The 25812-nt window shown below is 41.5% G+C and overlaps 1 protein-coding gene across 5 annotated transcripts in view; it reads right to left on the bottom strand.

The window, feature by feature from the left end:
• Positions 1-552: 552 nt before the first annotated feature.
• Positions 553-25812, bottom strand: part of LOC128697054 (major facilitator superfamily domain-containing protein 8) — a 67460-nt gene continuing 42200 nt past the window's right edge. For 4 of the 5 annotated variants that reach the window (XM_070095310.1, XM_070095313.1, XM_070095311.1 and 1 more), the window contains 3 exons: positions 24422-24535; positions 7480-7628; positions 553-1517 (listed from right to left, as the gene is read on the bottom strand). In XM_070095310.1, the coding sequence (XP_069951411.1) occupies positions 609-1517; positions 7480-7628; positions 24422-24535 (1172 nt within the window). In that variant the 3' untranslated portion in view covers positions 553-608. Of the gene's footprint in view, positions 1518-7479; positions 7629-11824; positions 14126-24421; positions 24536-25812 lie in introns of those variants that run through there. The other variant, XM_070095314.1, reaches the window with a different exon arrangement.

Here is a 25812-nt window from a genome sequence, read left to right on the forward strand (position 1 = left end):
TGGAGTCTTTGATATCGAGAAAAACTTGATCCAAGGAGTTGGAGCAGAAATTTTGGGATGGGGGTTGGAAGTGGGTGGTGGGGGAAATCTTTGTATTGTTGATATCGAGAAAAACTTGATCCGAGGAGAATACAAGAAAATTCGAAACCCCATAGGGGGGAATCCAAAAATTTTGATCCGAGGAAGTGGAGTCTTCGATATCGAGAAAAACTTGATCTGAGGAGATGGAGACCCTAAGAAAATGAAATTCAAAAAAAATTCGAAAAAAAACGGAAAAAAAATCGGGGAATGGGGGAAATCCGGACGACGCTGCAGAAGGCGCGGGCGGGCGCGAGGGTGCGGCGGGCGGGCGCGCAGGCACGGAAGGAGACCGCTCAGGAATACAGCGCTCAGGAAAGGAGACCGTACAGCCGCAGAGACCGCTTAGCCCCATACGGCGCTCAGCCGCCTTCAGTACTACTTATATATATATATATATATATATATATATATATATATATATATATATATATATATATATATATATATATATATATATATATATATATATATATATATATATATATATATATATATATATATATATATATATGCACACACACCCAACACTAGCTGGAGTGTTCCGGAGATGCTGGTCCATCATAAGCATTAATTTCCCTATTTGGCAACTGCATTGGAATTAAACGACGATATAGAAGTGCCAGTTCAACAAGTGCCACTGCGTTAATCAAGGAGAGTATCCCGAAGCACCACCTGGTGCCAAACTCCTCGTATATGTAGGTGACAATGATAGGGCCGATTATACGGGAGAAGCTGGCAGCGCTTCCTATAGCACCCATCCAGAGTCCCTGGGGCCTGGGGCCAAGGATTTTAGAGAATATACCCAGTAGAATGCCCTGTGCTACCGGGAAACCCACTATGACAATGATGAAGGCGATAATAAGCTGAATTCCCGGTAACTGGGGAGTGTTGTAGCACCATTCCTGGATGGGAGGACAGCCGTCTGAACAGTGTTCGTCAGCATCGGCATCGTCAGCTAACATTCCCGCTTGGTACTGACTCAGCTGCTGCATCTGCAGTGTCTGGGTGGTGGACTGAACAGCATCTGTCACATTAACCTGGTCACAATGCTGCATGGGGATGACGCCATGACCCCATGGGATGAAGAGGAAGAAACCCACCATCATAGGCATCAATCCTAGAAGCAAGGCGAGCAACCTCTCGTCGAACTTCCTGGATAATACACCACTTAAAAAGTACATAATGATGCCCAACACTCCAGCAACACTCACAGCAATACCCACCTCGACCATGGCCCTGTTCTCTGACCAGGCATACTGGTCCATCACCAGAGGGATGAGTATGGCGTCCATTACCACGGCGATGAAGGTGATAGCAAATCGGCCATAGAGGATACCAGCGATAGGTTGGTAATCAGGACTAGGCAGCTTCACCTGGTTCTCGGGCCCATAAGACGAGGTCATGAAGTCTCTCTCATACTTGGAGATGTTGTGCTCCTGCAGATCAGAGCATTGGAAGAATATTTTACATAAAATTAAAGCGAATTTACAAAAGAAAGAAGACTTACATAGTTAAACTAGTCAGATGACAGCAACTTAGCCTTGATGGCAGTAGATGGCAGTAGTGTATGTGATTTAATACTCTTTGTTGAGCAAGAACGACAGTTGTCATTCTTGAAAGCATGATACTTGACGCATTCCTCCTACACCTACTGCTCATCTAGGTTCCCGTCTCTATTTCTGATGAATCACAAGCCTTCCCTGAGTCACCCCAGCTAAGTAGTGATGGCATCTGCTTGCTTCCCATTGGTTGAGAGACCAAAATGTAAAAACCTCTAGCTTGGAGTTGCCGAGAGACTTTTTTTGATCGAGTGACACTCATATACCCTTGGATTTTACCCTCCTCAATGTCGGTAAGTATTCATTTATGTTTCTAGTGCGTAAATGAATAGTTTAGGCATATTTTGATATATATATAAAGTCTGTGTGAAGCATATGAGTGCAACATGCAAATGAAAAAAAGTGCAACAAAAAAGAATGATAAATATCATTCTTGCCCATTTAGGCCCCATTTTAAATTTCAGTAAATAAATATTTGTAAAAAAAAAAAAATATAATGCATATATGAATTCTGTAGTGGTCTGGGTGTGTACAGAACGTTTTTATTGTCCTTCCAGATCAATGAGAAATTGTTTTATGGTGAGTCCTCCAAAGACAAGTCCAAATATCTCTTCGTTTTGGAGGAAAGTGACTCTGATCCAGAGCCAGATGACCTGGAATTGCTTGACAGTAGTGATGAGTACTTGCCACAGGATGCAGAGGTGTCAAGTGATGAGGAGGAGGAAGATAGACCATCCAAAAAGCCAAAATTGTCACTGGCCAGTGCCAGGCAAGCTACTTAGATGCAAGTTATGCAGCAAACACAAATGTCATATCACATCCTCATTTTCCTGTGTCATATGCAAAGTAAATATATGCATCAAGAAGGATAGAAATTGTACAAATTAGTGATCTAGAATGATTGTTCTTTCTCAGGAAACTCAGGAATGTGGGAATTGAAAGTTATATTCCTTTGCAATGTGTCCATAATGCTACTTGGTTCATTTTGTATTTTTTTAATACTTACAAAATGTTTGAAAACAAGTTCAATTTATGTTTTTGATATTGTCTTTTTGTATAATAAGATAAAAAAATGGTTATTTGGTGTTTTATTAACAATTGCAACTTTGCAACATTTAAAAATGTTCACCCTTTGGTAGGCAAGACGTACTTTTGTCGGTCCTCACATATTGGCAATTGATCGAAAACAAACTTTTACATTTTCATTTCTATGGGCTCATTTGCTTTACATTGAGAAACTCTATCCACTCATGGGAAATACATTTAAAAATTCGCAATTTTTTGAGGCTTGCTCAACAAAGGGTTTTAATTAAAGTTCAGGAACTTAGCCTTGATCTGAGTAGACAGCAGCAGTGTATGTGATTTTTAACTTAGCCTTGGTCTGTATAGATGGCAGCAACGTATGTGTTTTAAAGTTCAGGAACTTACCCTTGATCTGAGTAGATGGCAGCAGTGTATATGATTTTTAGTACACTGAGGTCATTGGTCACGAAAGGTCATCCTGTCCCAGCTGTTTGGGGGATTAGTGTGGAGCGTTATAGAGCACCATGGCTTGTTGTAGTGTTTGGAATCTCAGGTTAAAGTATTGAAGAAGGAGGTTCTACTTCTCTAAGAGGAAAATAGGAGGCAGAAAATTCTCCAAGATGGGTTCAAGAGTGAGTGTGAGAAGGGTGGAATCGGTGTGGAGAAAAAGGTTACCAACAGTCAGTTGAAGAGTGGCAGCTGCTTCAAGTGGAATGTTGTCTCTACTAAAGGTAGAAGTATCAAGATAAGGAAGCTTAACAGAGAAGATCTGAAGGTAGGAAATCGATTCTCTGTTCTCCAGGATGAGTGTATTTCAGTGGTTAGCGAGGTTAAAGGTACCACTAACTCCCTTGCTAATCAAGGTAAGAACATTCTGGTTCTGGGTAACTCACAGGTAAGATATATGGACCGTGCTGGTGGAAATGATATCTGGAAGGGCAGGAGACGAGAGCTGCTGGATAAATACAAGTCAGCCATAGATGTAATCAGGTCCCAGTCATATGTAGCATCTTGCCTAGAAGGGGAGTGGGCAATGAATGGATGTCTAGGGCAATTGGTGTAAATTGCTGGCTATACAGGTACTGCAAGGAACTTGCAATTCCATTCATCGATATCTGGGACAAATTTTATGGAAAACGTGATTTGTATACAGTAAAAAAAAACAAAACTTTAAATAAAAAAATCCCGTGCCGACGGTTGTCTTCAAGATTCCTTGTAAAATATGTGATAAAGTTTATTAGGGACAAACTGGTAAAAGTCTTGGACAAGATTCTAATGCTCTGTTAATTCATGTGAGTGATTTTTTAAGCATCCAATTGATTTTCAAAAGATTGAGAAAGTTGTATCAAGTCGATGGTCGACACGAATATAATGGAATCATGTTTCATAAAAAAGTAGTTTTGAAAATAATATGAATATTGCTTTTGGCTTATACAAATTGGATTAATTTTTAATTAATAAAATTTGGAAAAAAATTAAGATACATTAGACAAGTAAAAAATCTTAATGCTTGGGTAGAGCATCAGTTGTGTTTCACAGAGTCGAGTGTTGTGATGTGACTGTGAGGTGTAGTCTTGTTAGGTAAGACACATATGTAACAATTAGGTATCTTTATTTCGAAATGTTTCGCCTACACAGTAGGTTTCTTCAGTCGAGTACAGAAAATTTGGTAGAAGCAGTAGAGATGTGAAGACGATGTAATCAGTCCATCACCTTTGAAGACAAAGCTTCTACCAACTTTTCTGAACTCGACTGAAGAAAACTACTGTGTAGGCGAAACGTTTCAAATTAAAGATACCTAACTATTGTATATGTGTCTTATCTAACAACCTGTCGGTATTTTATAGCATTTTAATATTCAGTCTTGCCCTTATATACCTTCTGTTTATATTTTATTTTTACAGTTCCCTGATAATGTGAAAAGTCACGAAAGTCACTGTTTTCTCAAAGTGGTTGTTCTGCAAATTGTGATATAACCTGTTTACTGTGGTTTTAAGCAACTAATAATAATGCAACTGACCGGGAATCGAACCCTAAATGCTTTAACACGTCTCGAGAGGCTCAGTAAAATTCTGAGACGCTATTAACTGACTCAGCCATCAATGCTGTCATCTACCACAACAACTACCACAACTACTACCACAACAACTACCATAACAACTACCACAAAAACTACCACAACAACAACCACAACTACTACCACAACAACTACCACAACTACTACCACAACAACTACGACAACTACGACAACAACTACCACAACAACAACCACAACTACTACCACAACAACTACCACTACTACTACCACAACAACTACCACAACAACTGCCACAACAACTACCACAACTACAACAACCTCTACCACAACTACTACCACAACAACTACCACAGCAACTACCACAACATCTACCACAACAACTACCACAACTACTACCACAACCACTACCACAGCAACTACCACAACAACTACCACAACAACTACCACAACAACTACCACGACAATTACCACAACTACCTCAACAACACAACAACTATCACAACTACCACAACAACTACCATAACTACCCCAATAACTGCCACAGCAACTATCACAACAACTGCCACGACAACTACCACAACAGCTACCACAACAGCTACCACAATAACTACCACAACTACTACCACAACAACTACCAAAACAACTACCACAACTAATACCACAACAACTCCCACAACAGCTACCACAACAACTACCACAACTACTACCACAACAACTACCACAACAACTACCACAACAACTACCACAACTACTACCACAACAACTACCACAACGACTATCACAACAGGAACCACAACAACTACCACAACAACTACCAAAACAGCTACCATAACAACTACCACAACTACCACAACTACTACCACAACTACTACAACAACAACTACCACAACAACTACCACAACAACTACCACAACAACTACCACAACAACTACCACAACAACTACCACAACAACTACCACAACAACTACCACAACAACTACCACAACAACTACCACAACAACTACCACAACAACTACCACAACAACTACCACAACAACTACCACACCAACTACCACAACAACTACGACAACAACTACCACAACTACTACCACAACAACTACCACACCAAATACCTCAACAACTACCACAATAGCTAACACAACAACTACCACCACAACTACCACAATAACTACCACAACTACCACAACAACTACGACAACAACTACGACAACAACTACCACAACTACTACCACACCAACTACCACAACAACTACGACAACAACTACCACAACTACTACCACAACAACTACCACAACAAATACCTCAACAACTACGACAACAACTACCACAACAACTGCCAAAATAACTACCACAACAACTACCACAACAACTACCACAACTACTACCACAACAACTACCACAACGACTATCACAACAGGTACCACAACAACTACCATAACAACTACCACAACAGCTACCATAACAACTACCACAACAACTACCACTACTACTACCACAACAACTACCACAACAACTACCACAACAACTACCACAACTACTACCACAACAACTACCACAACTACTACCACAACAATTACCACAGCAACTATCACAACAGGTACCACAACAACTACCACAACAACTACCACAACAGCTACCATAACAACTACCATAACAACTACCACAACAACTACCACAACAACTACCACAACAACTACCACACCAACTACCACAACAACTACGACAACAACTACCACAACTACTACCACAACAACTACCACACCAAATACCTCAACAACTACTACAATAACTAACACAACAACTACCACCACAACTACCACAATAACTACCACAACTACCACAACAACTACCACAACAACTACGACAACAACTACCACAACTACTACCACACCAACTACCACAACAACTACGACAACAACTACCACAACTACTACCACAACAACTACCACAACAAATACCTCAACAACTACGACAACAACTACCACAACAACTACCACAACAACTGCCAAAATAACTACCACAACAACTACCACAACAACTACCACAACTACTACCACAACAACTACCACAACGACTATCACAACAGGTACCACAACAGGTACCACAACAGGTACCACAACAACTACCACAACAGCTACCATAACAACTACCACAACAACTACCACAACTACTACCACAACAACTACCACAACAACTACCACAATAACTACCACAACAACTACCACAACAACTACGACAACTACGACAACAACTACCACAAAAACTACCACAACAACTACCACAATAACTACCACAACAACTACGACAACAACTACCACAACAACTACCACAACAACTACGACGACAACTACCAGAACTACTACCACAACAACTACCACACCAACTACCACAACAACTACCACAATATCTACCACAACAACTTCGACAACAACTACGACAACAACTACCACAACAACTACCACAACAACTACCACAACAACTACCACAATAACTACCACAACAACTACCACAACAACTACCACAACTATTACCACAACAACTACCACAATGACTATCACAACAGGTACCACAACAACTACCATAAGAACTACCACAACAGCTACCATAACAACTACCACAACAACTACCACAACAACTACCACAACAACTACCACAACAACTACCACAACAACTACCACAACAACTACCACAACAACTACCACAACAACTACCACAACAACTACCACAACAACTACCACAACAACTACCACAACAACTACCACAACTACTACCACTCACTTGGAACACACAAGGCAGCAGGATAACCAGGTTGATCACTGCCAGGACAGCACTGATCCAGGCTGGAGCAGTGTACTTGTTCCACTGGAACCATTCGACACCAGTGTCCAAGTTATCCGGGATGGTCAAAGTCATCACAACCTGCAGAACTGGAACAATGTTGTCATAAATGGAACAATGTTGTGATAACTGGAACAATGTTGTGATAACTGGAACAATGCTGTGATAACTGGAACAATGTTGTGATAACTGGAACAATGTTGTGATAACTGGAACAATGTTTGGATAATTGGAACAATGTAGTAAGAACTGGAACAATGTGGTAATAACTGGAACAATGTTGTGATAACTGGAACAATGTTGTGATAACTGGAACAATGTTGTGATAACTGGAACAATGTTGTGATAACTGGAACAATGTTGTGATAACTGGAACAATGTTGTGATAACTGGAACAATGTTGTGATAACTGGAACAATGTTGTGATAACTGGAACAATGCTGTGATAACTGGAACAATGTTTAAAAAGAACAATGTTATCTTATGACAGTAACAAAAATTGGCTAATCGGGGAGGTATATACACTGGTAGGAGGTATATACACTGGTAGGAGGTATATACACTGGTAGGAGGTATATACACTGGTAGGAGGTATATACACTGGTAGGAGGTATATAAACTGAGAGGAGGTATATACACTGGTAGAAGGTATATACACTGGTAGGAGGTATATACACTGAGAGGAGGTATGTACACTGGTAGGAGGTATATACACTGAGAGGAAGTATATACACTGATAGGAGGTATATACACTGAGAGGAGGTATATACACTGGTAGGAGGTATATACACTGAGAGGAGGTATATACACTGGTAGGAGGTATATACACTGAGAGGAGGTATATACACTGGTAGGAGGTATATACACTGGTAGGAGGTATATACATTGAGAAGAGCTATATACACTGGTAGGAGGTATATACACTGAGAGGAGGTATATACACTGGTAGGAGGTATATACGCTGAGAGGAGGTATATACACTGAGAAAAGGTATATACACTGGTAGGAGGTATATACACTGGTAGGAGGTATATACACTGGTAGGAAGTATATACACTGAGAGGAGGTATATACACTGATAGGAGGTATATACACTGATAGGAGGTATATACACTGGTAGGAGGTATATACACTGGTAGGAGGTATATACACTGATAGGAGGTATATACACTGGTAGGAGGTATATACACTGGTAGGATGTATATACACTGGTAGGAGGTATATACACTGGTAGGAGGTACATACACTGATAGGAGGTATATACACTGGTAGGAGGTATATACACTGATAGGAGGTATATACACTGAGTGGAGGCATATACACTGATAGGAGGTATATACACTGATATGAGGTATATACATTGAGTTAGTTAGTTTAATATGTTTATTATGCACCCCATACCCATCCTGTGGGCGGTAGTCACCACATACCCATCCTGTGGGCGGTAGTCAAAAGATTACAGAGGTACATAATTGGGTTCAAGGAACTGGACTCCAAAGTTTTGATAGCTGAGCAAGTTACAGAGGTAATGAACTCACAATTTACAAAATTAATGAACTCCAGGTAAGTCTGGTCACAATCATGACAAGTTACAAAGGTATTTACAGATTACAGAGGTATGTAATCGGTCCAGGGACTGGGCCCCCAAAGTTTTGATAGCTGAACTAGGTACAAAGGTAATGAGCTCACAAGTTACAAAGGTAATGAATTCTGTAGAATGGTTACTTACGTTTATACTTTGGCTACAATCATGAACAAATTATAGAGTAATGAGCAATTCACACTTCCACACCCGGTCACAACTGTAATGAGTTATTGGTGCAAATATTGATTGTTGAGTCACACACACCACACACACACACACACACACACACACACACACACACACACACACACACACACACACACACACACACACACACACACACACACACACACACACACCCTCACACACACCCACACACACACACACACACACACACACACACACACACACACACACACACACACACACACACACACACACACACACACACACACACATGCACACATGTGGTAATTGCTTTATTTACAGCTAGCAAAGTCAGGGTATTTCTCCAGAATGGTCTGCAATATACCACTGTGGATAAAATACTTAGCCATTTCTTGAACACTTCTGAGTGAGTTGTTTCTAAATTCATTAATTTGATCACACTCCAGTACATAATGACGCAAGGTGTGACAATAGTCCATCTGGCAAAGTTTACATTTCGTTTGGTCTACATCTGGTGGTGGTGATTTAACCTGCCAAAGATACTTGTAACCCAGCCGGAGCCGGGCAGTAGTGACATCCAAGAGTCTGCTTATCTTGTTGGATGCACCATAGACATGTGGCTCCTCCTGCATGATGGAATGATGATAGATGGACTGACTTGTGTCAATCTCCCTAAGTCTTAAGTCAATAAAGTTCATTTGAAGTTCTTTTCGTATTATTGTTCTCAAACTGCTAAATGACAACCCAAGATTGTAATCTACCCCCTCTTTGAAAGCATACAGCTTAGCCAATTTATCAGTTCTATCATGCATCTGAAGACCAATGTGAGATGGAATCCACAGCATGTGCACTCTGACTCCACTGTCCACAATCTTACCATATCTATGTCTGGCTTCTGACACAAGCATGCCACAATTTATACTTAATGAGTTGAGAGCATTTATGGATGACAGAGAATCAGTTACAATTAAAGTGTCAACCTTAGATACATGGACACATTTGAGTGCAAGGAGTATGGCAAACAGTTCTGTTTGAAGGGTAGAGGCCCAGTTATTGATGCGTGCTCCAATTTCTTTATGAGAGCCATCACTCTGTGTGACAACAGCAGCACTACCAGCTGCACCAGTGGACTGGTGAACAGAACCATCGACGTAAATAATTTGTGAAAGATTGTTCTGTGTGACTAAGTTATGAATACAGCTTAAGGCATCATGTTTGGCTTCAAGACGAAGCTTTGGTTGTGATTTAAGAAGAGTTTTGGGGGGAAATGGAGGAATGGTAGTTTGGAATGGGGTAATATCCCATGGAGCAGGGAAATGTCTCTGTTGTCCAACTTGATATAGATCATGTAGCTGGTTCATGCGGAGGTCAGTTCCAGTTTTTTCGATCCATCTGGAAGGATGTTCACCAGTGCTGAGGAAAGTTTGGAGGGCTTCTGTGCAGGGGTTTGAATGGGCTAGCCTAAGCATATTGACCCCAATAAGGATATTTCTTTCAGTAACACGATCTCTAATGCTTGGAATATTAAGTTCTTTCCACATATTTAAAATTTTGGCAGTACGAGGGCATCCTAGGATGATCCTCATTGCTTCGTTTTGCAGTTTTTCCAGCCCTCCAAGCTTCCAGTCAGACACGAGTGCAAGTAGTGGCGCTGCATAATCAACCAATGATCTAATATAAGCAAGATACATCATTTTCACAATTTTAACATTAGCACCATACCTGGGATGAAAACCTGCCACAACTCTAAGTGCTCTCAGCCTTTCTTTGTATTGGCGACAAAGTCTCGTTACAACAGGTCCAAGTAGAGGAACCTCAAAGCCTAGATACCTGTATCTGCTTACATATTCTAGAAGAGACCCATCATGCAACTGGATCTGACGAACTGTGCCTCTCTGCCGAGGAGGACGCCTGTTGAGTATCTTTGTTTTATCCCCTGAGATTATTAACCCCAGGTCCTGACACGAGGCTAAGACATGATTAAGAATGTTTTGGGTGTTGGAGAATCCGGTAGTGTGAATCATTATGTCATCAGCAAAACTAACCATATAATGATGGGGCTGGCTAGGCATGGCATTAAGTAAGGCATTAATCAAAATGTTGAAAAGGGTGGGACTAAGCACACCTCCCTGTGGGGTTCCTAATTCAAAATCTTTAGTTACACTTCTATGTCCCTGGAACAACACAGACGACTTTCTGTTGGACAGGTAACCTTTAATCCAGCGGAGAAGCCATCCTCCAACATCCATTCTGGCAAGTTCACTAATGATTACATGTCTGTTGGCTACATCAAAAGCGGATTTAAGGTCAAGGAACGTAGTGTATGAGCTGTCAGTGTGCAGAGTGAGAAAGGTGGTAATGCAATGATGCACACTCCTTCCATGCATGAAGCCATGCAACCGGGGTGACAAGAATTCCTTAATTCTGTGCATAAGACGATTAAGAATCATCCTTTCAAATGTTTTACACAAGCAGCTAGTAAGGGATATTGGGCGAAATGAGTTTTGTTGATTGGGCTTTGGAATGGGAATAATGAGGCTATTGGTCCATGATTTAGGGAGCTCCCCAGTGACATAACTCATGTTATATAATTCAAGTAAAGGATTACCTGGTACTCGACACAGCAATCTGAGTATGTTGTAAGTAATACCATCCTCACCAGGCGACGTGGAGTTGCCCTTAGTTAGTGCTGCATCAAGTTCATAATTAGTGAAAGGAATGTTGCAGTCATCTGCCTTGCTGAGCATAAAGCAAACAAGTCTCTCCCTTGCATCATATTTGTCCATTAATTTCGCCTGTGTGGTACTGGGAAGATTGTCATAGCTAGATGTAGCAGCCCAAGCACTGACTAACTCATTCGCCCTATGCAAGGGATGAGGGTGCGCGATCTGCCCAGTTCTGTTACCCTTAATTCTATTTATGTCCCTCCATTCCCGGCTAAGTGGGGTGTGAGCATTGAGACCATTGACAAATTGTTCCCAGTCTGATTGCCGCAGCTCTGTCATATGCTCTCAGGCAGCAGCAAGGGCAGTTTGGAAGAGGCTCAGCATTTCAGGGGTGCGATGGTTTCTATAGGCTAGGCCTAGTCTGCGAGCAGTACGTTTCAATGTTCGAAGTTTAGAATCATTGTAATAGGTATGATTTTTATAAGACTTATGATTATTATGGAAGTCATTTGGATTTAGAGTAGTAGGAGGTTTCAGAGGTGGCTCTAAGAAGTTCTGAATACTGCTCACAAGGTCATTGTTAAAAGTCTCGACAGAGGTACACTCATAGGAATTATACCAGTCAGTCACATGTGCAACAAAGTCATTATGTTGATCAGGGGAAACATTAAGACGTTTCCGTTTGAATATCCCACCAGGGAGAATAGTATTACCAATATCTAGAGAGGTTAGCCTTGGGAAATGATCAGACGCTATATCTGTTACAATGGAAGACTCACAGCTGGCAGAAGTAATGTTGAAGCCAAGACACAGATCAAGGACACCTCCATAGATATGTGTGGGTTCAAGGTCACCTACAATTTGCACATTATCATGACTGTTTAAGAGTGACAACAGTTGATTGCCATTACGATTACCAAACTGAGAGTTTCCAATGCTTTTGTGTCTTGCATTATAATCACCAATAATGAGAGTAGGTTCAGACTGAGCACAAGTTGGGAGCTCCAAGTAATTAAACTTATCAGCAGGAGCGTACAAGTTAAATATGTTGAGAGCAGAGTTCCCTATATAAATCCTAACACCGTGATATTGTAGCCTCTCTGTTTTCTTATGTGCAAGAAGTTGATGGGGAAGTGATTTTTTAATATATAGAACACAAGAGTTAGTAGATTTGAGGTTATATGCAACAAACGATGGCAATTTAGGGGGTTGGGATTTTTCAGAGACTCTGCACTCTTGTAGACACACAACATCAATGGATTCAGTGGTTACTTTATGATGCAGGTCAGAAAATCTTTTTCTAAGTGACGCAATATTCCAACTTAAAATGGATAGTTTATACGAGTTTGGTTCCATTATAAAAGTCCAGGGATAGTATTCAATTTCTCAGCAAAATGAAAAAACTTACTAAATAACAAACAGACATAATCAATATCAATATCATCAGTATTATCCTTATCCATGAGTCTCCTAAGTGCACTTCCATTAGTGAGACCTCTTGGGAGTCTTTGTACACAGAGGTCACTGCGCTCTTTGTCTGTGAATGTATGGAAGGTGACACTATCCCTCGCACTCAACTCTCCGCTTTTATTACACTCATCACTATCATCACATGTATCACTTCCCTCATCATTATGGCCAGTGATACATACACCATTATCAACAACCGGGTCATCTCCACACTCAGTATCTATCAATACATTACACTTATCAGGTTGACTATCATGATGGCCTTCACTGCCCTTATCATCTTCACTGTGATTGTAAACACCACTATCAGATTCATCGTTTTTGTGATTATTAACACCACTGCAATCATCAGTTTGTTCATCATCACCACACTCATTTTCATAATGGCTGACAATCTGTGGGTTGATGTACTCATTTGCAACCTCTGTAAGTTTTTCCTCGTGGTGCTCAAGTTGTTGTTTCAAACACCATTGTTGCTTCTCCAGTACTGTTATGCGCAGCTGCATGTTGTGTACCACCCCAGCAAGACTAGCGTCATCAGGAAGTATGAAGTCCCGATCAGCTGAGTCAGGTGGCTGACTGACAGCTGACTCAGCCAGACAGATGGTGTCAACACCAGCAGCATTACTAGTGTTGATAGCAGACGTGATCGTGCTCTGTTGATGTACTCCCAGAGTGACTCGCTCAACCATATTGTCTGAGTTCAGGCATGGGTCAGTATTCAGACATGAAGTATCTGGCAGATAGGTCTAACATAGTACTCACTATCGATAATGAGGTATGCCATGAAACATCTAAGGTGGCAAATTGCTTTAATTCCTACTACACATCTGTTGCATCAACACAAGTAAGTAAACTACCAGCTGCATCAAATACCTTTAACACAGACTCTGATAAGTTTCAAACATACTATACCAATAAAGGGGTAACCCCAAACAGTTGTCAACTAGTAAGTGTATCTCATGACTTTATTCAAAAAGAACTAAGCAGGTTAAACCCAACTAAGAGCATAGGCCCTGATAACATCCCGTCTAAGTTCCTAAAAGATGGTGCTTCTGAACTGTCAATCCCTATTGCTCACATAATAAATCTATCAATCACCACTAATACAGTACCGGAGGGGTTCAAGGAGGCCAGAGTCACTCCTATCTTCAAGAAAAATAGTAGGTCTGATGTAAGCAACTATAGGCCTGTTAGTATACTCAGTATAATATCTAAAATTCTAGAGAGGGCGGTGTATTCTCAAGTAGTTAAGTACCTTAATGACAACAACATTCTCCATAGCTATCAATCGGGCTTTAGAAGATCCTACTCAACCGACACCTCCCTTATTAATCTGATGGATTACCTGAGAACTGAAATGTCAAAGGGGAACCTCATAGGCATGGTAACCTTAGACCTGCAAAAGGCCTTCGATACTGTCAACCACAATATATTATGTAATAAACTTCAAGCTATCGGTATAGGTTCTGTAGACTGGTTTAAGTCCTACCTTAGCAACAGGAGACAAATAGTCAAAATCAACAAAACGGAATCAGAACCCCTGCCGATAACATGTGGAGTTCCCCAAGGTAGTATTCTGGGTCCCTTATTATTCTTATGTTATGTCAATGATATGCCTATCAGTGTCAAGTGCAAACTCCTACTGTATGCAGATGACAGTGCTCTGTTAGTGTCAGGTAAAGACCCACAAGATATTGCTAATGTTTTAACACTGGAACTGGAGTCCTGCAGCAAATGGTTAGTAGACAACAAACTATCATTACACCTAGGGAAAACTGAAGCCATTCTCTTTGGCACGAAACATAAACTGAGAAGGGTAAATAATTTTAATGTTCAATGTAATGGGGAGCCCATCACTTTGGTTTCATCAGTAAAATATTTGGGAATCCCCTTTGACCAATGCATGTCAGGAGAATTGATAGGGAACAGTGTAGTAAAGAAAGCGAATGCCAAACTGAAGTTCCTGTATAGACAAGCACAGTGTCTACCTACTGAGGCTCGCAGGACCCTATGTCTAGCCCTTATACAATGCCATATGGATTACGCTTGCTCTTCTTGGTACTCTGCCTTGATAAAAAAACTGAAAGATAGACTGCAAATCACCCAGAACAAAATCGTAAGATTCATCCTGGGGCTGGGACCAAGAGAACATGTAGGCCAGGATGAATTACAGCAGTTGGATATGCTGAATGTTGAAGACAGAGTAAAACAACTGAAGCTAAATCATGTTTATAAAATTGCTCACAAACAGTGTCCAGAATATCTTGCTGTCAATTTTGTCAAGGTTGGGAACCAAAGCAATCATAGTACTAGGGGGAGAGAGCACAACTTTGTAGTAGCCACAATCAGTGGCCAGGCTTCAAACACCTTTTATTGTACAGCAATAAAGGAATGGAACAGACTACCCGCACATGTCAAAGCCAGTCATAGCGTGAACCAGTTCAAGAAGAGTGCCAAAAGGTGTCTGATGAATGTAGCTACAGAAAGGGAGGGGAATGATTTTCTATTTTTTATGTTTATAGAGGGGCCACAGATATATCAGATCACTTTCTAGTTGTAGCTACACTGAGAGTAAAAGGTAGATGGGATACAAGGAGAATAGAAGCATCAGGGAAGAGAGAGGTGAAGGTTTATAAACTAAAAGAGGAGGCAGTTAGGGTAAGATATAAACAGCTATTGGAGGATAGATGGGCTAATGAGAGCATAGGCAATGGGGTCGAAGAGGTATGGGGTAGGTTTAAAAATGTAGTGTTAGAGTGTTCAGCAGAAGTTTGTGGTTACAGGAAAGTGGGTGCAGGAGGGAAGAGGAGCGATTGGTGGAATGATGATGTAAAGAGAGTAGTAAGGGAGAAAAAGTTAGCATATGAGAAGTTTTTACAAAGTAGAAGTGATGCAAGGAGGGAAGAGTATATGGAGAAAAAGAGAGAAGTTAAGAGAGTGGTGAAGCAATGTAAAAAGAGAGCAAATGAGAGAGTGGGTGAGATGTTATCAACAAATTTTGTTGAAAATAAGAAAAAGTTTTGGAGTGAGATTAACAAGTTAAGAAAGCCTAGAGAACAAATGGATTTGTCAGTTAAAAATAGGAGAGGAGAGTTATTAAATGGAGAGGTAGAGGTATTGGGAAGATGGAAGGAATATTTTGAGGAATTGTTAAATGTTGATGAAGATAGGGAAGCTGTGATTTCGTGTATAGGGCAAGGAGGAATAACATCTTGTAGGAGTGAGGAAGAGCCAGTTGTGAGTGTGGGGGAAGTTCGTGAGGCAGTAGGTAAAATGAAAGGGGGTAAGGCAGCCGGGATTGATGGGATAAAGATAGAAATGTTAAAAGCAGGTGGGGATATAGTTTTGGAGTGGTTGGTGCAATTATTTAATAAATGTATGGAAGAGGGTAAGGTACCTAGGGATTGGCAGAGAGCATGCATAGTTCCTTTGTATAAAGGCAAAGGGGATAAAAGAGAGTGCAAAAATTATAGGGGGATAAGTCTGTTGAGTGTACCTGGTAAAGTGTATGGTAGAGTTATAATTGAAAGAATTAAGAGTAAGACGGAGAATAGGATAGCAGATGAACAAGGAGGCTTTAGGAAAGGTAGGGGGTGTGTGGACCAGGTGTTTACAGTGAAACATATAAGTGAACAGTATTTAGATAAGGCTAAAGAGGTCTTTGTGGCATTTATGGATTTGGAAAAGGCGTATGACAGGGTGGATAGGGGGGCAATGTGGCAGATGTTGCAAGTGTATGGTGTAGGAGGTAGGTTACTGAAAGCAGTGAAGACTTTTTACGAGGATAGTGAGGCTCAAGTTAGAGTATGTAGGAAAGAGGGAAATTTTTTCCCAGTAAAAGTAGGCCTTAGACAAGGATGTGTGATGTCACCGTGGTTGTTTAATATATTTATAGATGGGGTTGTAAGAGAAGTAAATGCGAGGGTCTTGGCAAGAGGCGTGGAGTTAAAAGATAAAGAATCACACACAAAGTGGGAGTTGTCACAGCTGCTCTTTGCCGATGACACTGTGCTCTTGGGAGATTCTGAAGAGAAGTTGCAGAGATTGGTGGATGAATTTGGTAGGGTGTGCAAAAGAAGAAAATTAAAGGTGAATACAGGAAAGAGTAAGGTTATGAGGATAACAAAAAGATTAGGTGATGAAAGATTGAATATCAGATTGGAGGGAGAGAGTATGGAGGAGGTGAACGTATTCAGATATTTGGGAGTGGACGTGTCAGCGGATGGGTCTATGAAAGATGAGGTGAATCATAGAATTGATGAGGGAAAAAGAGTGAGTGGTGCACTTAGGAGTCTGTGGAGACAAAGAACTTTGTCCTTGGAGGCAAAGAGGGGAATGTATGAGAGTATAGTTTTACCAACGCTCTTATATGGGTGTGAAGCGTGGGTGATGAATGTTGCAGCGAGGAGAAGGCTGGAGGCAGTGGAGATGTCATGTCTGAGGGCAATGTGTGGTGTGAATATAATGCAGAGAATTCGTAGTTTGGAAGTTAGGAGGAGGTGCGGGATTACCAAAACTGTTGTCCAGAGGGCTGAGGAAGGGTTGTTGAGGTGGTTCGGACATGTAGAGAGAATGGAGCGAAACAGAATGACTTCAAGAGTGTATCAGTCTGTAGTGGAAGGAAGGCGGGGTAGGGGTCGGCCTAGGAAGGGTTGGAGGGAGGGGGTAAAGGAGGTTTTGTGTGCGAGGGGCTTGGACTTCCAGCAGGCATGCGTGAGCGTGTTTGATAGGAGTGAATGGAGACAAATGGTTTTTAATACTTGACGTGCTGTTGGAGTGTGAGCAAAGTAACATTTATGAAGGGATTCAGGGAAACCGGCAGGCCGGACTTGAGTCCTGGAGATGGGAAGTACAGTGCCTGCACTCTGAAGGAGGGGTGTTAATGTTGCAGTTTAAAAACTGTAGTGTAAAGCACCCTTCTGGCAAGACAGTGATGGAGTGAATGATGGTGAAAGTTTTTCTTTTTCGGGCCACCCTGCCTTGGTGGGAATCGGCCGGTGTGATAATAAAAAAAAAAAAATAAAAATACGTGTAAATTTTACCTTATTCCTTGTAATGACCCTCGTATTGTAGAAAGTCTTAATGACCTTGGTGTAGCAGATAGTCTTTTTAGTATGATAATAAGATGTTATCTTCATTGTAGAATAATAAGAAAATATTATAACCTTTATACTATAATAATAAGGTGAAAGGACCCCAATGGAAATAAGTCACTCTGTCTGACTTTTTTGGGTTATCCTAGGTTCTCTAAACATATGCTGCTATGTGTGATAATTCTATGTAACTGTATTTGTGTATACCTGAATAAACTTACTTACTTACTTACTTACTTACTTGCCTATTGCCTCATCATGGGGGGTGATGGGTGAGGCGGGAGCTCTGCGGCTGGCGATGTGGGCAGCTTTCGCTCTGCAGTCAGCATGAGCAGCTGTGACTCCTGGAGTCTTACAATTGATACATTCTAACGCAACGGTCTGGTGTTTCTTGATCATATCATAGCACTGGTGAGAAGGATGGGCCTTGGCACACACTGCACACCAGTGTGACTTAGATGAGCATTTCCAAGCAATGTGACCCCAGCGCTGACACTTGTAGCATCTACGGTGAGGTGCTTTGTACAAAGCTATTTTGTAACTCCTGTTAAGCGCTGCACGAGAGTAGATATATGATGGTGGAGTCCCTTGACCAATCCACTCAGCCAATATCAGATCATTTGGAAGTCGACGAGGGTTTGCAACTTGATCTGACAACAGGAATTTAGGATCCATGTACTTATTGACATTGTGGATAACAATAAGTACTTTAGGTGATCTTGGTGGGGCAGCTTGGAGTTGGATGTTAGCATATTTATGAGTAAGAAGTTTTTCTATGAATGTTGGGTCGTTAGTAACAAAAACGTAATTATCCTCGTCATGACGAAAGCGAATCCGAAGGTTTTTTTCTGGGTTGTCTAATGAAGCTTCGTAAAACCATCTAAACTTGACCTCAAACTCAGTGTTAGCAGGGAAATCAAGCCTAACCGTTCTGCAATGGTTGTTGTTGCTCTCGTTGTTTCTTGCAGCAAGTCTCCTTTGAAATCCTCTTTCTTTTTTCAAAGCTCCCTTACTTCTAAAACGTACGAATTCGCCTTCACCATCATTTACTTCGTTCACATCCATAGGTCACTTTTAGTTCAGCTGCTTGAGATGGAAGAGTTAGTCTGTTACTTTTGGGTCAGTGAAACCGCCTTTATTCCATAAGAGAGAAGGGACATGGAAGGGATATTCACCTCGCTAGACACAGGCAATATGGGTGTAGTGGCCTGCGGGTCGCAGTGCGATTTTCAAGGTCATTCACTGGGCCCACAGTCGTCTCGAGAGTTACCAACACTGTACTACTTGTTAATTACTCCAGACCCGCAGCACTTAACACATCTAGCACACGTGTCTTGGAATTGAGAGGAGGTATATACACTGAGAGGAGGTATATTCACTGAGAGGAGGTATATACACTGAAAGGAGGTAGATACACTGGTAGGAGGTATATACACTGGTAGGAGGTATATACAATGAGAGGAGGTATATGCACTGAGAGGAGGTATATATACTGAGAGTAGGTATATACTCTGAGAGGAGGTATATGCACTGAGAGGAGGTAGACACACTGGTAGGAGGTATATATGCTGAGTGGAGGCATATATACTGATAGGGGGTATATACACCGAGAGGAGGTATATACACTTAGAGGTGTATATACGGTGAGAGGAGGTATAAAAAATGAGAGGTGTATGTCTCGTGGTATGTATACTGTTTACCAGTACTACTACTACCAGTAATAATAATAATAATAATAATAATAATAAAAATAATAATAATAATAATAATAATAATAATAATAATAATAATAATAATAATAATAATAATAATAATAATAATAATAATAATAATATATAGACTGTAAGCCTACATGCCTGGGTTTTAATAGTTTCCAGCAGAGAGGAAGCCTAGTGGGCCTGTCACTTCAGACGGCGTCACACTGCCTCTCCCTCACTCAGCATCCAGGCATCCTAGAGTCAACAAGACCTACTCCTCTCTCCCTCGTGGGTATGGTCCCCCCACCTGGGGTCAGGACAACGTAAACACACTGCCTGTGTATCCACGATATAGCAAATAAAGAATCCTCCGAAGCCTTATCATTTGTCACCGCCTTGATAACGGCGCAATTATCCCAATAAACTTACGCTTAACACTGACAAAACCTACTATATTATGTTTGGTAGCAGAGCACGAGTTGCGCAAATTAACATTAAGATCGACAACACTCTAATTGCCAGACATAATGAGGGCAAATTCCTAGGCCTATACCTCGACAACAACCTGAATTTCAGCACCCATATCCAACACATAACCAAAAAAGTATCCAAAATGGTTGGGATCCTCTCCAAGATACGATACTACGTGCCGCAAAATGCCCTTCTCACACTATACCACTCACTTATTTATCCATAACTCACCTATGCTATTTGTGCTTGGGGATCAACTGCAGCAACACACCTAAAGCCAATAATAACCCAACAAAAAGCCGCAGTAAGAATAATCGCTAAATCCCATCCCTGGCAACACACCCCCCAACTCTTCATAGATCTAAACTTACTCCCTGTTCAGTACATCCACACTTACTACTGTGCAATCTACATCTACAGGACCTTAAATTCCAATATTAACCTTGACCTAAAATGCTTTCTTGATAGTTGTGACAGAACCTACAGCCTAACACCAGACACAAACATCTCTATGACATTCCCCGTGTCCGACTAAACCTTTACAAAAATTCAATGTATGTCAAAGGCCCTAAAATCTGGAACATCCTACCTGAAAACTCTAGAACTGCAGACACATTCATCACCTTCAAAACTACCATTAGAAAACATCTTATCTCCCTGATACACCCTGTCAACTAATTACACGAATACCACCTGGTGGTTCACACTTACACTCACTCACCCATTTGACCATAAACAGAAATATTAATCTCAATCTTAAAATAATGAATCCTAACTAGTCATAAGTTGGCCTGTGATACTCCAATACTGAAACTATGTATTGTGCCAAAACAAAAGCATTCACATTGCTAAACTCACAAACTAGTATTTAGTCACTTAGCCATAATACCAACTTACCTAATAATTTGTAATATTTTAAATTTAAGAATTAATCTAAGTCTGCCCAAAATGCCTAGCCATGCTAGGTGTTCTAGTGGCACCCTCTGTAATTATTATTTTACTACATGTAAACCACAAAATAACCAAATTCTGTAAACTCAGCATTGTAATCCTTATAGAGAATAAACTTTGAATTGAATTGAATTGAATTATAAATGGTGGAAGCGGTGGTCACAGCACGTGAGAGGGTAATGAAGTTATCTTCACTTCATCACCCTATACAAGAAGCATCCGTCTCTCAACGAGTTATCCTGATGTTGTGTCTGCAAGTCTCAGCATCCAGACACACGTACTAGCAGGATCTAGCAGAAATTTGCTGAATTTTCATCGAGAAATGTTCGTGGCATCACCTGGAACTTTACAGTGCCCCACTCTGTTCTCAAGTCAGTTCAGCGTCACCTGTAAGTTGCTGCTGTTGTGGTTCAGCTCATCACAGCTATTTCAGCAAGTTGGGCGAGTTTTGTGGTGATTTGTGTCCATAGTGATAGAATCTGATTTATCTTCCGAGTTTGTGGGTAGGGAGGAGGAAGCGGCCATTCCTCACCTCCCCACACACTACCACACTTGCCTACCACCACACTACTCCACCACTACGCTACTCACTCCCTCTGCTGTTTATCTGTGAATTCAGTGTGAATTCTTTGCCAGAGTTGTGTATTAGAGTGCCCGAGGTCACTCGAAGTCACGTGGATCACAAAGCCAAGTGTGGACGAAGCCAAGTGGAGCAAGCCACGTGGGGTGTGGACGAAGCCACGTGGGTTACCCAGCCCGGTGTCCCAAGCCTGATGTCACCTTACGACATCACTCCAGGACGTCACCTCGAGACGTCTGCTGATGTCACCATGCTTCCTGCATCACTCTACTGATGTCACCCACGATGACGCCTGACTTCACAATGTCACCGTGCTGCCCTGACATCACCTCGGAATGTCACCCATGACATCCCTCATGACGTCACCATGCTGCCCTGACGTCACCTCACAATGTCACCCCATGACATCACCTCACAACGTCATGCCTGACATCACCACATGAAGTCACATCACAGTGAGCATTTTGTTTCAGTATTGTCGAAAAGATTGAGAGCAGCTATATGTCACGTGTTAATTTCCTCTCAGTGTTCTCGCATGTTCGTGAATGGCTTAGTGTCGATTTTTGCACAGAAAAGCGTCATTTGCACAGCCATGTACCGCATGAGCAGTAGGTGTGTGCAAGTTTTATGTATGTCCCTGATGAAGTGGTCTGTGCCCAGCTGTGTGTGTAGACCACAGCATGTTTTGAGCCCACCACTGTGTAGCACCTCGTGTTACTTGTCACCCAGTGTGACCATTGACAGCTGACATTTAGTCAGCCCCAGCATCAGTTATGAGAATCTGAGACCTTTGTACAGAAAGCAATTATTGTTCGCCACTCGTAGATGCCCTGCTGAGTCGTACTTGCTACGATTCCCGTCGAGACTAGTTACACTTCACCTCTTTACTGTCAGAGAGCAGTTATGTGTAGAGAACCAGTCTGAGGATGCTTCGACTAACCTCTGCTATAACTCCAACTGTCGAGAGAATGACACCGTCAAGCCACATTAGCCCTGTCGGCAGGCGACTGTCTAACTCATGTCAGAGATTCAGTGAGCAGCCTGCACATAGGTGATGTCACTTTGACTGCTAGCTCACTCACTCCAGTACGGTGTATGCTGTTATGACTCCCAGGTGTTCACTGAGTTGCCTCTGCCACGACTCAATGCTCATCGGCAGTGACAGCTCCAGAAACAGTACCAGTCGAGAAATCCCGAGTCGTTTGCTAGAAGTCCTGCCTAGTTGCCGAGTACTGATGATGCCTCGCTCGAGGGTACCAGCAGGTTGTGCCCCAGGATAAGTGAACCATGCAGCGACTACCACGATGACTGCTTCACCGCTCCAGAGGAGATCGTACCTTGTTATGTCACAGCTCAGCTGCAGCGATGTCTCCTGTGTTGCAGTATCTGTCCAGATGCAGGAAGGCGTGCAGTGGTGCCCCTAAATCACTGCCTTGGACCACAATGTTTCAGCACACCCCATCTATTTTTTCTTCCATCCCTATAACATGTGGACATGGGAAAAAAAAAAAAAAAAAAACTTCCTATAGGGATGGAATTATTATTATTATTATAATTAGCGCTTCTTTTCTGATTATAATAATAATAATAATTCCATCCCTATAGGAACTTTTTTTTCCCATGTCCACATGTATATATATATATGTTTTTATTCTGTGTTCTGTGCACTGTTTCTGTGACAGAGAGACCTAGTTTTTTTTATAGCCAATTATAGTCGAGGACAACCATGTTGTAGGTGGCCGAGCGAAATGTAGACTGTAAGCCTACATGCCTAGTTTTTAACAGCTTCCACCAGAGGGCAAGCCTGGTGGGCTTATCACTTTAGACGGCATCACACTGCCTCTCCCTCACTCGGTGTCCAGGCATCCTAGAGTCAACAAGACCTACTCCTCTCTCCCTCGTGGGCATGACCCCCACCTGGGGTCAGGGCAACGTAAACACACTGCCTGTGTACCCACGATATCGCAAATAAAGAATCGTCCGAAGCCTTATCAGTCACCGCCTTGATAGCGATGCAGTTAACCCATTATAAATAATATCAGCAACATAATAATAATAATAATAATAATAATAATAATAATAATAATAATAATAATAATAATAATAATAATAATAATAATAATAATAATAAGAATAAGAATAAGAATAATAATTATAATAATAATGATAATAATGATGATAATCATGGTAGTACTCACTTGGTCCCACAACAAAGCCACTGGACAGGCCCACAGACAACATACTCAGAGAGAAGGTTCGTTCTTCCAGGGTGGTGGAGCTGGCCAGGTATGTCCCACACAGTGATGATATGGCTGTGAACATAGTGTACACATTAAAATACGCACACACACACACACACACACACACACGCGCGTGCACGTGTTCAGCAGATGCTATAGAGTTCAGAACTTGTCCAACACTCTACACAACTTGTCCAACACTCCACGGAACTTGTCCACTACCCCAGGAATGAAGTTAGAAAACACCTCGCCCATAAAACAATGCTAACCAGAGTGTGGCAGTTGAATGTAGATGCAGTATTAACAGGTTTCAGTTCATGAAAGAGCAGCAGAGTCAAACTTTGATGTGGTCACTCTAACAGAGACTAAACTGAGGTATAATAAGACATGTGATATTCCCAGAGGGGCTACCAAACATTAAGATAAAAAAAGGAAAAACAAGGGAGGAGGAGGAGGCTGAGGAAGAACACATGTTCAGGAACCAGATTTGAGGGACTAAGAAATTTGGAGAACTTATTAATGGCTTCTGTAATATACAACTGATCACCAAACAACAGGAGACCAAGGGAATAACAGAATATTGACCAGGAACATGGTGAGTGGTAGAACAGAGACCACCATGGTGGACTAGCAACATGGTGACTGGTAGAACAGTGACCACCATGGTGGACCAGAAACATGGTGACTGGTAGAACAGGGACCACCATGGTGTTTTTTAGTTTAATATCTTTATTATGCACCCCATACCCATCCTGTGGGCGGTACTCAAAATATTACAATGGTACATAATGGGTCCAGTGACTGGACCCCAAAGTTATGATAACTGAACTAGTTACAAAGGTAATGAACTCCAGGTAGATCTGGTCACAATCATGGCAAGTTACAGAGGTAATGAATCAGCCTCACTCCTATACATGGTTACAGTCATGAACAAATTACAAAGTAATGAACCACTGATACGTCCACACCTGGTCACAATTGTAATGAGTTATAAATACAAATATTAAGTGGGTCATACACCCACACGAGCGTGCGCGCGCACACATACACACACGAGGGCGCACGCACAGACATATGCACATGAGCGTGCAAATATATGCATACACACAAGCACGCACCCCCTCCCCCACACATGGTAATGCATTATTTACAGCTAGCAAAGTCAGGGTATTTCTCCAGAATGGTCTGTAATCACTGTGGATAAAATACTTTGCCATTTCTTGAACATTTCTGAGTGAGTTGTCTCTAAATTCATTAATTTGATCACACTCCAGTACATAATGACGCAGGGTGTGACAATGGTCCATCTGACAAAGTTTACATTTCGTTTGGTCTACATCTGGTGGTGG

Source organism: Cherax quadricarinatus, chromosome 49 (genome assembly GCF_038502225.1).
Source record: "Cherax quadricarinatus isolate ZL_2023a chromosome 49, ASM3850222v1, whole genome shotgun sequence".
In the NCBI taxonomy this organism is placed as follows: Eukaryota; Metazoa; Arthropoda; class Malacostraca; order Decapoda; family Parastacidae; genus Cherax; species Cherax quadricarinatus.